The sequence below is a fragment of the Plutella xylostella genome, chromosome 18 (assembly GCF_932276165.1).
Source record: "Plutella xylostella chromosome 18, ilPluXylo3.1, whole genome shotgun sequence".
In the NCBI taxonomy this organism is placed as follows: domain Eukaryota; kingdom Metazoa; phylum Arthropoda; class Insecta; order Lepidoptera; family Plutellidae; genus Plutella; species Plutella xylostella.
In genome coordinates, this window is record NC_063998.1 from 2,784,069 (window position 1) to 2,801,550 (window position 17,482).

The following is a 17,482-nucleotide window of genomic DNA, read 5'->3' on the forward strand; positions in this document are numbered from 1 at the left end:
GTTATGTGTCAAAAAAATAATCTGTGAACTTAGATTTAAAATTAAAAAAATTGCGGTCTGAATTTTAATTTGTTTATTTCTTTTACGAAGTTAAAATCTCTTAAATCATGGCCTCTTCTATGATAAAGGTTTCTTCTGCGCTTATTAGATCGTCTAAAAACTTGCCATGCATTTTGCGAGTGGCCGACAAATGCAATTTCTCTACTTCCAAAGTTATAAAGGTAAGTTGCATAACCGCTTTCGTTTCAGTACTTCAGATTCAGTTTATCAACATATTTTGTCTATCTGTCAGAAGTTTTCTATAGCTTTACAGTAAAAATTGTTATAATCTATCCATCACTCGAATCCGGGTTAAAAACTTCATACTATTTTACATAAAACTACTTTTTATCCATTCAGAATAAAATCATATACTTACATTAAAAAATAACCTCTTTAAACTTCCAATGCTGCTCAAGATATTATGATTTGTCTAATAATTAGTGAAAAACATAGTCTTTGAGTGCACAAAGTGTAAACTTATTATGAAGTATAATCCTGATATACCTAGACCTAGATACTTCATTAGGTACTTGACTTGCCATATAAAAATCCTTTGATTAATTTATATCAACTATACATTATATTTTTTTACTAATATTATGAAACAATACATTCATTTGATTAATTACACATCTATGTGAAAGTTTTTTCACTAACAAAACTCACTACTATCCAGTTCAAATGGTATTAGGATTTCCCATTAGAGATTTAGAGATCCCCCGTGATAAGTCATTATTATCTTAAGCCCCATCCACACGCTTGCTGTTTGTCACAAACACGGCAAACAGCAAACAAAGTCCCAAACACCAACCACAATCACCGAACACAAACAGCCATCCACATGCGAACGCTCATAACATTCCGAATCGGCAAACACGGCGGACGACGAGCTATTACTTTCGGGTTGACATATTTTTATTATATAAATTAAAGCAAGAGAAAGAAAAAAGGAAAATAAGAAGAAAGCAAAGACAATGGTGGGATAATAATAATAATTTTAAAAAAAGAACTGACTTCTTTTTAATTATTATTTTTAACCAACTTCAAAAAAGGAGGAGGTTCTCAATTCGTCGGGATCTTTTTTTTTTATATTTTTTTTTATGTATGTTCACCGATTACTCCGCCGTTTATGGACCGATTTAGAAAATTCTTTTTTTGTTGTATTGCATTGAGCTCCCAGGTGGTCCCATTTTTTTTTCAGAATTTTAGTTCACCCCCAAGGGTGGGTAAAGGGGTAAAAACAGGGTATGAATTTCCATTTTGGGCACCTAGTAACCGATTCTAATGAAATTTAGAACATAAATATAGTTCTTATAACAAAAAAATATGATGGTGACCTTGAGCTGATCTGATGATGGAAACGGAAGGCAGTCAGGGGAACTCCTCAACGGTATATAGCAACTACTTCGTGTTTAGGCTTGAATGATTCGTATTGATTAGTAGGACTTTTTGGTATCATTTGCACCTTACTTTTGATTGAAAATTATTGCAAATAAACTAAAAACTATAAAATAAAATAATAATTAAAACAATTTAAAAACCGACTTCAAAAAACCACTAAAATGTAAGAAATAATTTAAGGTTTACACAAATTCTACTCATATGTGACAGTTCAAATATACCTCAGCAGGAACTGTTCTTTTTTGAAGTTGGTGCCATATTTCTTTAGATTACTTTGTCACCGCACCAACATCAAAAAAGAACAGTTCCTGCTGAGGTATATTTGAACTGTCACATACGAGTAGAATTTGTGTAAACCTTAAATTATTTCTTACATTTTAGTGGTTTTTTGAAGTCGGTTTTTATTTTATAGTTTTTAGTTTATTTGCAATAATTTTTAATCAAAAGTAAGATGCAAATGATACCAAAAAGTCCTACTAATCAATACGAATCATTCAAGCCTAAACACGAGGTAGTTGCTATATGACGTTGAGGAGTTCCCTTGACTGCCTTCCGTTTCCATCATCAGATCAGCTCAAGGTCACCATCATATTTTTTTGTTACAAGAACTATATTTATGTTTTCAATTTCATTAGAATCGGTTAATATGTGTCCAAAATGGAAATTCATACCCTGTTTTTACCCCTTTACCCACCCTTAGGGGTGAGATAAAATTCTGAAAAAAAAATGGGACCACCTGGGAGCTCAACCCAATACAAAAAAAAAAAGAATTTTCAAAATCGGTTCATAAACGGCGGAGTAATCGGTGAACATACATAAAAAAAAATGCGCGCCAACGAAAAAGTGTAGCAAGTTGATACGTCCGCCTCCCGCAATGCTAGCGCGCATACTGACCGCTGCCAGACGTGTGGATACGTAGCGAACTGTTTGCCGAACATCCTTTGATCTGGCAAGAAAAACCGACTCCGATGCCGAACACTGGCGAACACAAACACAAACAGGCAAACAACGACAAACACCCATCCACACGTCAGTGTTTGCTGTTTGCCATTGTTCGCCGAGCGTGTGGATGGGGTATTACACAATGAAGGCTGATGTCTGTATTCTGTAGGAAAGTTGCTCAATTCAATAACTTATTCTACACCAATAACATTTGAATCAGATTCAACAAGTTTTGTAGCAGACACCATAAATATGCATGCATATTTTTAAATGTTATAGTATACTAGAGATCTGTAGTAGATATAATAATTTATTGGGGGGTGAAATTACTTGGACTATTTATTTATATTATTATTATTTAACTCTTTATTGTACAAATATTACAAATAAAATACAAAGGTTGGACTTAATGCTAAAAGCATTTTCTGCCAGTCAACCCGCAGGAGGTACAGGAAAAATAGCTAAGGCCCGGGTCTCCTATTTACGCCGTAGATCGCGTCCAGCGTCACGCCGTAGACCGCGTCACGATGCTCACTATAGAAATGTACTGATGCGGTCTCCCTCACACGCCGACGTTGGCGCGTAGACGCCGTAGGTAGGCCGTAGGACGTTGATAGAAACGTTTACGTCAAAGTCGGACGCCGCGTATAGCATAAAATAGGAGACCCAGGCCTAAACAAGACATATACTACAAGGCGGGCGAAATAACTAGACACCTGGGTTAAATGACATTTGTCTTTAGTACTGAGTGCAAAAAAAGTAATATCGATATTACCAAAAATATTTCTTTTCTTCCTCTTTGCTATTTCAGTATTTTTATAATGAAGCTCGGCTAGAAAAATAATAAAGCTCGCCATACTGCGCAGTTTTAATGGAAATAATTTTATAAAGAAAATTGTTGCGAGAACCTAAACATAATGGCTCCACTACACGTCTGCGGATGCATCTTCAGACGTACGCGAATGCATCTGCAGACAAATCTCTACAAGCGACCGCGCCTGTTGATCGGTCAGTCTGGGATCAATATCGGCAGACGCTACTCGCATACATGGACATCGAAACCGCTGCAGATGTCATCTCCGGATGCATCTGCGGACGCATCCGCGGACGTGTAGTGGCGTCATAATATACATGTAGCGCTCCGATATTTGAAATTATTCTGGTTATCTAAAAACCCGCATGCGAAAAACATACTTACCTGACTTTTGTTATATTGTAATAAAATGTATAAATATTTGTTTATATAAGTATTCAAGTTGATACCTACTTGTTAAAGTAGTAACAAAAAAGTATGCGATAAAAAATATTGTTAATCGTCTGATCGGTGTCGATTACTCCGATGCTACATATTTTCAATACTTCTTTACGGAGTAGAAGCTTGGACTTTAACCCAGACCATGTGTAAACGTTTAGAAGCATTCGAAATGTGGGTTTATAGAAGAATATTGAAGATATCATGGAGGGATAAAATAAAAAACGAAACGGTACTGCAGAGAATGAAAAAAGGGACCGAAGTGCATTCGCAGTGAATTTTCTCCTTTTTACGGTTTTAACCGTAAAAAGGAGAAAATTGCAGTACCTGGGACATATTATGCGCAACAGTAAATACGGTTTATTGCAACTTCTCCTACAAGGGAAAATTCAAGGCCGTCGAAGACCCGGTCGAAAAAGAACATCTTGGGTCCAAAATCTGAAAGACTGGTACAACACCGACACCACATCCTTGTTCCGAGCAGCAGTCTCGAAGGAAAGAATAAGCCAAATGATTGCCGACCTCCGATAGGAGATGGTACCCAAAGAAGAAGAAGAATCGTCTGATAATTCTTCGATGAAATTGCGACGGACTTATGCTAACGCTACAAAAAGACGAGAGCGGGGCCACGCGCGGGGAAGCGGGGGAGGGGTAGATTTTTGGGCCAGGTGTCTAGAAACTTTGCGCGGGTTGTACATATCATATTACTCTTCTTTAGGCGCAAAAATTAACAAAAGACATTTGGTATCTCATTCAACCAATGACAAAAGAATAAAGAGAGGACCTGGCATAAAAATCGATATTTAAAAATATATCGTCGTCTCTTTTTAACTTATTAGTGTTATCGTACGTAAAAAAGGACAACAGTAGTTTTGTCTTTGCCTAAAATTACAACATTGCGACCGGTCGCCATGTTGATTGACATCCAAACACAAGGTACTTCAGCTGTCAAACAATTTGTTTGTTTACATTTTTCAAGAAAACTGCCGCCATTTTAATTGAAACCAAAGTTTAGGTAAGCGCATTTTTTTCGTGGATATGCCATGTCCTCTCTTTATTCCTTTGTCATTGCATTCAACACAAAGAACATTGTCAGTGTTGGAATGTCACAAAAATAATATTGGAGTTTCTAGACCCAGGCATTTTGCTTGGATCCTACAGTTATTCAGGACAAAGCTATAAGTTTTTATTGTTTGTGCCACACATAGATGGAGCTTCTTCTTCTTCTTCTTCCTAGCCTTTTCCTTATTTAGGGTCAGCTTTTTGCGTCATGTCACGCCATTTTACCCTATCCTCTGTCATATCCTCATTCACTCCACACTAATAGTAGCAGCCTCAGCAATAATATATTTGTAAAAATCGCATTGTGAGCCAATGCTCAAATACACTGTCAATAATGTGTACAGTGGGCTGCAAAGAAACCTGAGCCCCTCTTAGTAGCAATATCACTCTACATTCTACGATGTACACATACTTTGTCAAAATCAAAATCTGAAAATGGTTCAAAAATGGATTCACATATGAATGAAGCTTGCTATACTATAATGTTACAATGGCTGGCAATGCACGGGTTCGTTATCGACGTAGATAAACGCCATAAATACGGCAATGTGACTTTCGGCGCGTCAAACGAGTTTATCGATGTTACAGGACCTGGGTTGGCATGCCATGGCTGTAGGACCTCCCACAATCTGTCAGATGATTTTATTGTCGCTGACCACTACGCTATCGAGTTGCATTGCGGGTACGACTACTGAGTAGGGTTAGGTTAGTTGCCAAATGAGCATTAATTTGTTGCACGAGGTAGATCAACTCGTTTAATGCATCTCAACCTATCACATCGTCATATTTCGCGATATAGTGACGTTTATCTACGTCGATAAAGGTGCTTTGCAGCCGGGACAGTATTGAAACTGGATGCAAAGTGATTTGATTTATTTATTTTATTTTACAACAAAACCTGCCACCACGCAGGGTTTATGTGTGGCAAGTGTGGTCAAAAGTTGCGCACACAATTATATGTTACTAGCTGTTCTCGCTCGCTTCGCTTCGCCTTAAAAAGTTTTCCCGTGGGAATTCCGGGATAAAAAGTAGCCTATGTTCTTTCCTATGTTCTAGTCCGTATGTATACCAAATTTCATTCAAATCCGTTCAGTAGTTTTGGCGTGAAAGAGTAACAGACAGACAGGCAGACACAGTTACTTACGCATTTATAATATTAGTTAGGATTAGTTAGGATATAGTTAGTATAAGATAAGTTGCCGGCCATATTCCCAATAGCCGATAACCGTTGGAAGTAAATGAGTACGCAAATCCACAAACAGCCTCCCTTTGGCTTTTGGACATGCTTTGACTAAGGTGTTTTAGGCCAGAGTTATGTGGCGCTGAGAGCGGCCTATGTCTAGAAGTGGATTTGTGTTGGCTGATGATACTATGTAGAGGCGATGATTTAATGCTCTTTGCACATTACTAACGGTTAACTAAAGAAGTTATATTAGCCGTCAGTCTACGGAACCCCACATGTATGCACTTTCGATGTCGATCACACATCCTGTAGATTCCTTTATCTTATCTTGTTTTACTGCGGTTAAACATTATAAATGATAATATTTTTCGGGAATGTACATTATACATAATAGGTATCTATTCTATTTCCGTGCCGAAATATAAATGTATCAACAGTTTATTTATTGACCAGTGTCCATTCAATATACCATTGAGAAGTGTGTGTTCTTTGACCGCCTATTAATCATGGTAACTATAAGATTTATTCACCTATTATTATTACATAGGCGAGTACCTACTGCTGAAAAAGTATTCTTATTTCGGCGATAGGTACATAGGTGTAATTTATGTATGGCTGACCTTCAGTAAGTGCCACTAATTCAATGCTGAGCGTATGATATTTGATTTGTTCGGTGTTCCAACGTGTTATCAACGGACCGGCTCGGGACCGGTTTATTTCATTTATTTGCCATTCTCCACTCGACGTGGAAGTGGATCGAAGAGAACGCGTCGCGCTCTAAAATTAAACTTAACCGGACTCTTTACAACAAACTTTTTTGAAACTCTGGCCGGCTAGAAAGTTTTACAAACAATTAAAAAGTACACTGTCAAATTGACAAACCTGAAGTTTTCAAAATAACCTCTTTTTATTTCGGTGTTTTTTCTCAATATTTCAGTGAAAATTTCGTGTATTTTCTGAAATAAATATTTGTAGCTATAAAATCTTGCGAAAATGGCGTGTACTACCTGTTTGGATTCTGTTGGGAGGCCCAAAAAAATGGTAAGTTGTAGTGTCTAGTTTAAAATGTTAAAGGTTAATTTAGGCGACTGTTTTCCAAAACAATAAATAAGAATTGAAGTAGTAAGTATAGTCTACAATTATTAACAATCTATGGTAGGTACTTCGTTGGTAGGAGGAGGCCATAGGGTTAACATTAAAATATTTGGTACGTATGAATAAAGTGTTCTCATTTTCTGACACTGAAATACTGTGTTCACTTTTACATCATAACGCTACGTATTATGTCACGAACTTGTTAAACATTTGTTTAAGCTCCTTATCACTTTATCACATTGTTCCATACACTACTATATTATACCTAACGAATGTCTTACCTACAACTGTTATACGACCATAATTCTCCTTGTTTCCTACTCACTTTCCTCACCTTCTACAAACACTATGTGACCTTCCACCTGCAATCATGAAGACTTACCTACTCCAGGCCAACCAGAACACCATCACTTTGCTTCCTTTTGTTATGGAAAAATTAATAAAGCATTCACGACACTGACACGGAATAAGAACCTTACCTTCACTTTTTCCAACACCCTACAGTATAGCCAACAACTGTTAGGACATCCAGTGGTGTGCTTCGGGAGAGGCCTACGCCACTGGCCTGCTATAGGCTGATGATGATGATAACTGGTACACGACTATACTTGTCTTCTCCTCGTAACCTCACCCTCTACATACACTATATCTTATTTCCTCTGATGTCCTCCACAGAGGAATTCTAAATGCACTTATACATATTGTATGCCTTCTGATGTCCCCCGCTATTATTCTCGTTTTCTCACCCTTCACAAACACTATAACGATATCCCCTGATGTCCTCTATTCTACACCCCTCTATAACGCATGTTCTCTTCTATCCCCCGCAGAGGAAGGAGAAGGACACGATGGGCGAGCTGGAGGTGCCGGACGACCGGCTGTACGGCGCGCAGACGGTCCGCTCCGTCATGAACTTCCCCATTGGAGGCATTGAGGAGCGTATGCCGGTGAGTACTGCTGATTGTTATTGTGAATGGGGGGTTTGTAAGTGTGGATACTGTGGATGGATGTTATTATTTATGTAGCCTAGATGTATGTAACAAGTGTATCATTTGTTGTTCTTCTAATAAATAAAAAAATAAAATATTGCTTAGTTTTTCGTCATGGGATGAAATGGAAAAACTTGCCCATTGGAGGTAACGAAGAACGTATAACGTGATGATTGTGTATAAGTGTGGATGAATGGATAGAGGTCTGTTACCTAGCTGTACGCGCGCGTTCAGCAGAACCTCCACGCTATAAAAAAATTCATTGCCCGAATTGTTCATTAATCTAAATCTAATCTAAATCATACCTATATAACCTATATGTATAGGTAAGTACATAATGTATGCGTTGGCTGCAATTTTTATTGCAAGGCTACGTCGTAAACACAGGTAATCAGTATGTGCAATGTGCATACATGTTCTAATGGCCCTTATTTAGGTCAATAAGTACAGGGCTTACCTACTATACCTAGGTATCCTGCGTCAGCGCCGTTTGATCATAAATATTCTTGTCTAGAAACATTTCAAGGCGATTCTTAGTAACTAGTAAGGTAGGAATTAGCTCTAGCACTTTTCACATCGCCATATTATATGCTTAAAGTATTATCTGTGAAATATGATAATTGGCTTTTCTGGATTTGGATTATTTGAGTTATTTTATAATTACGTACATAGTTATCTATCAAGTTCATACGTTTAGCCATGTTTTGAATAATGTTTTGAAATTATTTTAAGATGTAAGTAACTTTTATTAACTTTATCTTAGTGTTAAAATACGCACAGGTTATAAGGAGATTCATTATAAAATTAGTAGAACTATATTTTTTACCCTGTTAGATGTTATTCACGTAATGTCTTATGTCTTTTGATCACTCTGCCCTGTTTACGTTATAAAATTACGTCATTTTACTATCGACACAGTTAACCTTACAGATATTAATAATGACCTGTTATCATTATTACAGCAAAGTTACTATACTATACGTTAAAAAGATAAACCAATAGGTACTTTAACTAGGTCTTCAAGTTTACATATGAATAATCTAACACTGTAGAAAAGGTCATGGCTCGTTCGTTTAAAATACTGTTCAATATAATTATATTAGTTTTTGTTTACATACTTTCACTGCAAAACTGAATGCAGTTCATGAGAATACAAAATTCCGTGAAAGTGAGTCAAATAATATACAAATGCTAAAGGAATTTATAAACACAAAATAATTCTCCATTACTATGGCAAATGTAAAATCCATCCAGCACACACAAGTGCCAAACGTGCTAACACTAACATCCTGTAATATGATGAATCTACAAATGCTTTGCAAACATAAACCGGTACTTTTACTGTATCAAATGTTCACTGGCTGTATATTACAGTATCCATTGTAAACAGATTTGAAAGTGAAACGAAAGTATGATGAATGAGAGCAAGTTTTATGGTTGGACGCATCCAACACATTTGATATTAAAAATCATGTGTCGGAAAGTTTTTTGGATTATTTTGTGCTTATAAATAAGGCTAATTTGGAATAATAATAACATGTCACTGACATTATCATAATAATGAACTTAGATACAACAAAATGAAGGTATTTTATTTTTGCCGAATATGAAGACTGAATGAACGTTACTGATTGATTACGATTGATTGAAGACCTCCTACATACAATACTCTGCTTCCTAACAATGTGTTGTATTCTTTCAGTACCCAGTGATTGTGGCGTTCGGTATCCTGAAGAAGGCTGCCGCTAAGGTCAACGTGGAGTTTGGACTTGACAAGAAAGTCTGTAAGTTATACTCCACATTGTTACCTAGTTACTTTCCATCATTTTTTGAAACTATGATATCTGGACCAAATGACACAGACGAGACGTTATAACGCGTGCAGATAATATACAACATGAAAATACCAGCCGTTATATAATTGCTATAGACCTACTAGGTTTTAATACTTTGAATAGGGCAATTTTTCAATGTTTTGCAACACCAGCACTACGACAGACTGTAACTACTCACTTAACTTTCAAACGATGAAATCATCCGATGCCATGCCATCTTTCACTTTTATTTTCGCCTTTTTCTAGAGTGGTAAATTTCAGTGAATCTCATAGCTGAGCTTGAGTGTCTATTCTGTCTATGTGTATTTTCACTGACTATCCCCCCTATCCCCCACAGCGGAGGCCATCCAGCAGGCGTGCGACGACGTGATCTCGGGCAAGCTGTACCGCGAGGGGCACTTCCCGCTCGTCATCTGGCAGACCGGCTCCGGCACGCAGTCCAACATGAACACCAACGAGGTGAGTGCACTAATGGACTGCACGATCGTTGCCGTTATAGTAGTCATCATCATCACCATTATCAGCCCTTGAACATCCACTTGTAGGCGTATTCGTCTGAGGAGGACCGCCACAATACTCTGTCGTTGGCCTTCCTCATCCAGCCACCTCCGGCTACCTAAGGTCTACTTTGCAGCGGGTCGCAGAGCGTCACACGTTACGCTTGCCTGTGCATGGTCTAGTTTATACTACTGCACTGGTCATAGACTTGTTGAAGAATATGGCTTTCAAAATAGCGGCCTCAAATGAACTGTCACATGGAACAAACGATTAGAGATCAGTTGGAGCACATCAATACAATAGATATTAAATTATTAGGTAGGTATTAAAAATGAAAAAGTACGTAAATCTAACTCCACAATAATTTTTCCTCCACAGGTGATCGCCAACCGAGCGATCCAGATCCTCGGCGGCAAGCTCGGCTCCAAAGACCCTGTTCACCCCAACGACCACGTGAACAAGAGCCAGAGCTCCAACGACACGTACCCGACGGCCATGCACATATCTGTGGCCATGGAGCTGCGGGACCGGCTGATGCCGGGCCTGTGTGCCTTGAGGGACACCCTGCAGGCCAAGTCGAAGGAGTTTGACAAGATTATCAAGATTGGGCGGTGAGTTTTGTTGTTTTGGGGTGTGTGATGTGGGTCTTAAACTGTTGGATGATGACAGGTTGAATGATTGTTGGCTCATGAGAAATGATAAAGTAACACACTGGTTTGGTTGTACAAAAGAAGCCACCTTGAGGGACATATAACCTATATAGGGACATTTGATGGTTTTCACAACGAAATTGATATTATGTAAAATTTACTTTTATGTCTGTTGTGTTAACTGCTGGTGTTCCTTATTTAAATAAATAAAAATAAAATAAAATAACCATAGTTCCTTATAAATGTCTGGCACACCCTGAGAAGTCAGTGGCTGGTACTTATCTGACTGGTTATTCATTCCCCACGGTCACAAAACCTAGTCTAGCTCCTATGATTGTCGGCGACACTTATAAGAATACTAATCTATCTATAATCTAATCGAATCTAATCCTAGATTGCTCTGTAAACACATAGGTATAATAAACTTGTTTTCATCTTTCTTTAAACATTCACACTTTCAATAACCATTCTATTCTCCCTATTCCAGCACTCACCTAATGGACGCGGTCCCCCTGACCCTCGGCCAAGAGTTCAGCGGCTACGCAGCACAGTTAACCTACGGCATAGAACGCATAGTGTCCACGTTACCTCGCCTCCACTATCTGGCTCTGGGCGGGACGGCTGTGGGCACCGGGCTTAATACCCGGATAGGGTTTGCCGAGAAGTGCGCGGCGGAGATCGCTAGTCTTACTGGTTAGTTTGAAAGGGGGATTAGTGACGGCCTTTTCAGGGCTAGTAGTACGGGGCGCATTTAAGATGCGACATAAGTTTTGCATCGCGCTCAGTCACATTGCGCAAGAGGACGACGGAGAACTTTTGTCACGCCTTAAATGCGCCCCGTACTAACCGTTCAGGTCACTTTGAATTTATTATTTATTCATGACATTAATTACAATACAGTATACCTAAAAAAATATTCAATATCTACGTAATACTATTAAATATCTAATTTCAATTGTAATATGCTCTAGTACCACCATCTCAAGCTCGACCTTTCAACGCCCGTTTAAATTTCTGAATGAGGCCCTAGCTCGATAAATCTATATATAATAAATCTTTAAATACAATGCCACTTCAAAGATATCGACTCAAAAAATAACCACCTACAATCCCTATCTTCCAGGCATCCCATTCGAAACCGCGCCCAACAAGTTCGAGAGTCTCGCCTGCCACGACGCCATGGTGGAAGTCTCTGGGGCTCTCAACACCATCGCGTGTTCGCTCATGAAGATCGGCAACGACATCCGGCTGCTGGCGTCGGGCCCGCGCTGCGGCCTCGGCGAGCTCATGCTGCCCGAGAACGAACCCGGGTCTTCTATCATGCCTGGTGAGTGGGATTATGAAAGAAAGAAAGAAAGAAAAAAATAATTCGTTCATTCAATCGGCCATTTACTCGATTAATTCGCAATTCATTCACTCGTTATTTTGCACAAGTCGTCGTTCACTGAATGAAACCGTAATCCATTCACTCAATCAGTTATGCCGTTGCTCAACCGTCGCGTCGCGTCTTTTCGTATTTTTTTCTCTAAATCGGCCATTTACTCGAGCATTCAGTATGTGATACAATGTGGTATGGACACCATCGCGTGTTCTCTCATGAAGATCGGCAACGACATCCGGCTGCTGGCGTCGGGCCCGCGCTGCGGCCTCGGGGAGCTCATGCTGCCCGAGAACGAACCAGGGTCGTCTATCATGCCTGGTGAGTGGAAGTGACGTCAATCGCTCACTCACACTCACAATCAAGCTCACAATTCACTCTTTCGGTCAACAATCCCGATGATTCGTACAGTCAATCGGTCTTCTTGTTGTACAGTCCGTCTTTCATTTATTCAATTTTACACTATTGAGTGTTCGCTAATGCATTACGTGCTAGCATGTCTGATCTGAACCTGTAATTTCAGGTTCAGTAAAGATTTATGTAAATGTTGGAAAAATATGCGGTTACTTTGATATTTTCATGGGGTTTTCTCTTTACTTTTTTTAAAACTATGGCAAAGCGGAATCGCTACTGAACTCCTCTACACCAAACCACCCACAAATTCCAAACAAAATCCACTTATACATCCTAACCTCTATCCTTTATCCACCCTCCTATCCCTACTCCTCCCCATCCCCAAACCTCCCCTATGATGGTAGCGGCACAAGTGATGGGCAACCACGCATTCCTATCCCTAAACCCATCATCCCTATACATCCTATCCCTAACCCCATCCCTAACCCCTAGGAAAAGTGAACCCGACCCAATGTGAAGCGCTCACGATGGTGGCAGCACAAGTGATGGGCAACCACGTGGCGTGTACTGTGGGAGGAAGCAATGGACATTTTGAACTCAACGTGTTCAAGACCATGATGGTGGCCAACGTGCTGAGGTCTATACGGCTGCTTGGTGAGTTTTTGGACATTTTCTTGTAGTTGATTGTGCTGCTTATTGGTACTGTTTTTTGTTGTGTAAAATTTAAATATAGTTAATTGTTAATGTGGTGATGCTAATTCTATATTTTAACACTTTCGGAGGCTTGACAAGCAACATACATATTATTGTATACATACATACAATTTATTGTGTAAAACGCTATAAATAAATAAAAACACTTTACGCAATAACAGTAAGCTTTGCTTTCATTACAAGTGCCGCTTTTACATACAGTATGGAAATGATTGATGGACCTTTAGAAGAGGGTTAGACCTACGCACGTCTAAGCGCTTTCGTCCCCTGGCGATTTACACAGTAACATAATTATAATAAAAACTCTAACCAGCCAGTACATTCCAGGCGACAGCTGCCTGGCGTTCACGAAGAACTGCGCGTGCGGCATCCGCGCCGACGAGAAGGTGATCGCCAAGATACTGAAGGAGTCGCTCATGCTGGTCACGGCGCTCAACCCGCACATCGGATACGATAAGGTTATATGTTTATCTATACAACATCTAAAGCTTACTGCTGAGACTAAGGCCATATACATGTCCGTATGTATGCCGAAGGACCCATGAACGGGTGGGGACGTCAAAGTTAAATCGTACAATTATAAAATTAACTGATTTTTTTTTTATAAACAACTCTCAGTTTGAAAAGGGAGCTCTTTGTCTTTGGAGAAGAACAGAGTCATCAAACTCCTCAGCCATATTTTCAAAATAGGACTTAAAACTTGTTAGTATACTATTGTATACTAACAGCCATGAGAAGCGTGGGACCCCTTCCGGACTTCTAGACGGAAGACAATAGACAGGTAACCGGTGGATGAATAAGAGGACAAAGAGCTGTGGCGCTCCTTGGGAGAGACCTATCTCCAGCAATTAAATTGGGTCGCCTCGCCGGGTAGGGCGTATAAAAGTGTATTTATTATTTTGATCCATGAAATAACTGATACCAACTTCAATAATTTATATTTCAGGCTGCGCAAATAGCCAAAACGGCACACAAAGAGGGTTCAACGCTGAAGGAGACTGCCGTAAAGCTGGGCATCCTCACTGAAGAGCAGTTTGACAAGATGGTGCGACCTGAAGACATGCTTGGACCAAAGTGATAACCTTGCTAAGAGGTTATTACAACCTTGAAGGAAAACGGGACTTAAATTGGGGCCACACCTAAAATATGGCGGCTGGTGTAGTGGATTTTGTGATGATATATTTTATCAAATTTTTGCATGTTTTATAATGTATTTTTTTACAAAATGTGCAAGTGGAAGTGTTGTTACAATAGCTGATTTGGAAATGTGAATTTCTGTTCAGTTGAATACAGTTGTAAGTTTTATTTGCCTTGTAATTTACCATATTGATTTGGGGTAATGATCTACGGTGAAAATAATAATTAAGGTACAAGGAGAAGTGAGTTTTAATTTCTAGACCTATCGTAATTTTACTATTCCATGATTCATATCCTCACCTAGTAGAATCATTTGTAGAAATTATAAATAAGCTGTAAACCGTATTTATTATAAATTGAGTATCTTATATCCAACTGTAGCATTATGTACTTACTTACAAAAAATATGTATCTAAATCTTATTCCTATTTTATTTCTATTTCTATGCTTACCTTCGAGTAGACTATAATCAAACCACATCCAAATACCTACCCACCCATTACCACTTACACATCATCTCTTTAGAGATTACTTCTAGTAATTATACCTCTGATAGTATTATTCATTTTCTTCTCTATGTGAAACTGTTTCTGTTTGTGTGCAAGAGTATTCTAGCTTATTCTATATCTCTTCCCGCAGGCAAGGTGAACCCGACGCAATGCGAAGCCCTGACCATGATCGCTGCTCAAGTGATGGGCAACCATGTGGCGTGTACTATTGGAGGCAGCAACGGACACTTCGAGCTGAATGTGTTCAAGCCCATGATCGTGGCCAACGTGCTGAGGTCTATTAGGCTGATTGGTGAGTTTATGTTGCCTTTTTAGGGTAGGGATGGTGGATGAAGGGATATAAATGGGAATGTCAGGTCAGGGTGGAATAGGATGGGTACTGTAACCCGACGTTTAGGGTGCATTTCCATTAGATACTATGCTGCATTGCTGTGGATGCGTTTGATATCCATCAATCATAATTATTCAATCTTGTTCACATTTTTGTTAGCACAGTTATGTTGTCTTACTATATAAGTATATGACATAATAATTATGCTCGCAGCTATAATCCCCCGAATCCCCGTTCGTTCGTTATCGACGACGTAGATTAATGATACTATATCGTGATTTGCCATAAGTACGGCTCTGTCATTGGTGGAACGCGCAACAACGATTTTCTACGTCGGTAACGAACCCGCGTAGCGGCCGCAATATCTCAAATTTTAAAAGTTTTATCTAACAAATGCGTTGTTTTACAGGTGACGGCTGCCAGGCGTTCAACAAGAACTGCGCAGTCGGCATCCAGGCCAACGAGCAGATGATCAACAAGATCATGCAGGAGTCGCTCATGCTGGTCACCGCGCTCAACCCGCACATCGGATACGATAAGGTAATGTCAATCTTGATTTATATGAGGCGTTGATGAGTGATCTATGTGATACGGGATAGTGACGTGCGCTCTATTGAGGTTAGTGTAGGAACGAATCCAGCCTGTAAGTATACAGAGTGATTGGGGATAAGGGTGCTTACATAGAGAAACGGGTTTCCTGTATCTACCTGTACTGGTAACCTGATTATGCGAAAGCGCTCATGACATTAAAAAATCCGGGAAATGCTCCGTGAGTGAGCGCTTTCGCATAATCAGGTAACCGGTACAGGGAACCCGATTCTCTATGTAAGCACCCTAAGGCATTATAGGGTTCAATTGACTGCAAATTCCTTCCACTACAACCTTACCAATCACCCTCTATATTGGCGAGCGTACGTAAGGAGATGTCCTTGAGATTGGACCAAATTTGGTCAACAAAATGCTGCCATAAAATATCGGTCTTATTCATAAAAAAACCTTAAAGTAGGTTTACTGAGCTCAATAGTTACGGAACACATTAAGCCTATTTGAGGTTTCGTAAAAATCTCTATTCATAATAGTTCCGTAAACCTTCAGTAACTATAGTGATGCTAATAGATTTCACAGACCAAACATTTTGACATTTACCCTATTAAGTTGCCGGTCCGACGAAACCATAAACAAAAATAGCGAAAACTTTCATTCATTTATCAATCTCTATTATCTATGTTAGCCACGGCGCGGCACTTAAAAAAGTTTACGTTGGCTTAAAGGCGCAGTTGGCCAAGCCAAAACCCACAAAAAAAAATAATTAAATTTTTACGTTACCATGGCAACTTATTTTAAGCAAATATTAACTCACAACAAATGTCAAATCGTCAATAACGCAGAACAGCTGTTGACCGGCCGCCATGTTTTTGTACAAGAGGAGGCTTACGGAAGGTGTATAGTAGGGTCCAGCCAACTTTAGCATATCAAGGTTTTACGAATCAGTTGGAGAGTTCTTTAGCGCTATTGATCGTTTATGAATAAAGTTTTTTTGACATTTGCTTATAGCAGGCCTATAGGTCTCCCGTAACTTTTTATGAATAAGACCGTACGTGTACACGTTCAAATTTTTGAGTGAATGACATTTCCACGTACATAAGACCTGCAATTTTCATATTTATAACTCTTTTCCCCTCCTCAGGCTGCCCTGATCGCGAAGACGGCGCACAAGGAAGGTTCCACGCTGAAGGCGACCGCCATCAAACTGAACATCCTGACGGCAGAACAGTTCGACCAATACGTACGCCCCGAGGAGATGCTTGGGCCTAAGTAAGGAGACTAGTGTGAAATGTGGGCGACCTAATATGAACTGAGAATTTAATGTGAAATGAAATAGTCATGTGAATGTTAATTACCTAATTTATTGTCTACCCAGCATTTTGTAAATACTGCTCATGTAATCATCATTTCTGTTCTAAGATGATCTTTTTATTAAGTGTCTTTTGCAAGTATTCTGCAATATTTATGTAATGTAATATTTTTATTGTAATAAGTTAATGTCTAAATATATGCGTATTAATTAAATTCATTAGTTTAATTTCCTTGAAGTGGTAGGAATGAGGAG

At 39.2% G+C, this 17,482-nt stretch overlaps 1 protein-coding gene across 4 annotated transcripts; it reads left to right on the plus strand.

Moving 5' to 3' along the window:
• Nucleotides 1-2: 2 nt before the first annotated feature.
• Nucleotides 3-17,442, plus strand: LOC105380827 (fumarate hydratase, mitochondrial). Of its 4 annotated transcripts, XM_048627157.1 has the most exons (11): nucleotides 3-221; nucleotides 7,808-7,924; nucleotides 9,669-9,750; nucleotides 10,139-10,260; nucleotides 10,678-10,910; nucleotides 11,437-11,642; nucleotides 12,073-12,179; nucleotides 12,552-12,648; nucleotides 15,172-15,333; nucleotides 15,782-15,912; nucleotides 17,060-17,442. In XM_048627157.1, the coding sequence occupies exons 1-11, from the start codon at nucleotides 108-110 to the stop codon at nucleotides 17,189-17,191; spliced, it is 1,503 nt and encodes a 500-aa protein (XP_048483114.1). In that variant the 5' UTR covers nucleotides 3-107; the 3' UTR covers nucleotides 17,192-17,442. The 4 variants fall into 4 exon arrangements, with proteins under 4 accessions (XP_048483114.1, XP_037969881.2, XP_037969885.2 ...); XM_038113953.2 differs by lacking the exon at nucleotides 12,552-12,648 and having other exon boundaries at nucleotides 12,073-12,276; XM_038113957.2 differs by lacking the exons at nucleotides 3-221; nucleotides 12,552-12,648 and adding an exon at nucleotides 6,235-6,391 and having other exon boundaries at nucleotides 12,073-12,276.
• Nucleotides 17,443-17,482: the final 40 nt, after the last annotated feature.

Coding starts and splice junctions, on each gene's coding strand:
- LOC105380827 (XM_038113953.2), top strand. CDS start 108: ATGGCCTCTTCTATGATAAAGGTTTCTTCTGCGCTTATTAGATCGTCT. Junction 10,261..10,677: donor CCAACATGAACACCAACGAG/GTGAGTGCACTA, acceptor TTTCCTCCACAG/GTGATCGCCAACCGAGCGAT. Junction 10,911..11,436: donor AAGATTATCAAGATTGGGCG/GTGAGTTTTGTT, acceptor TCCCTATTCCAG/CACTCACCTAATGGACGCGG.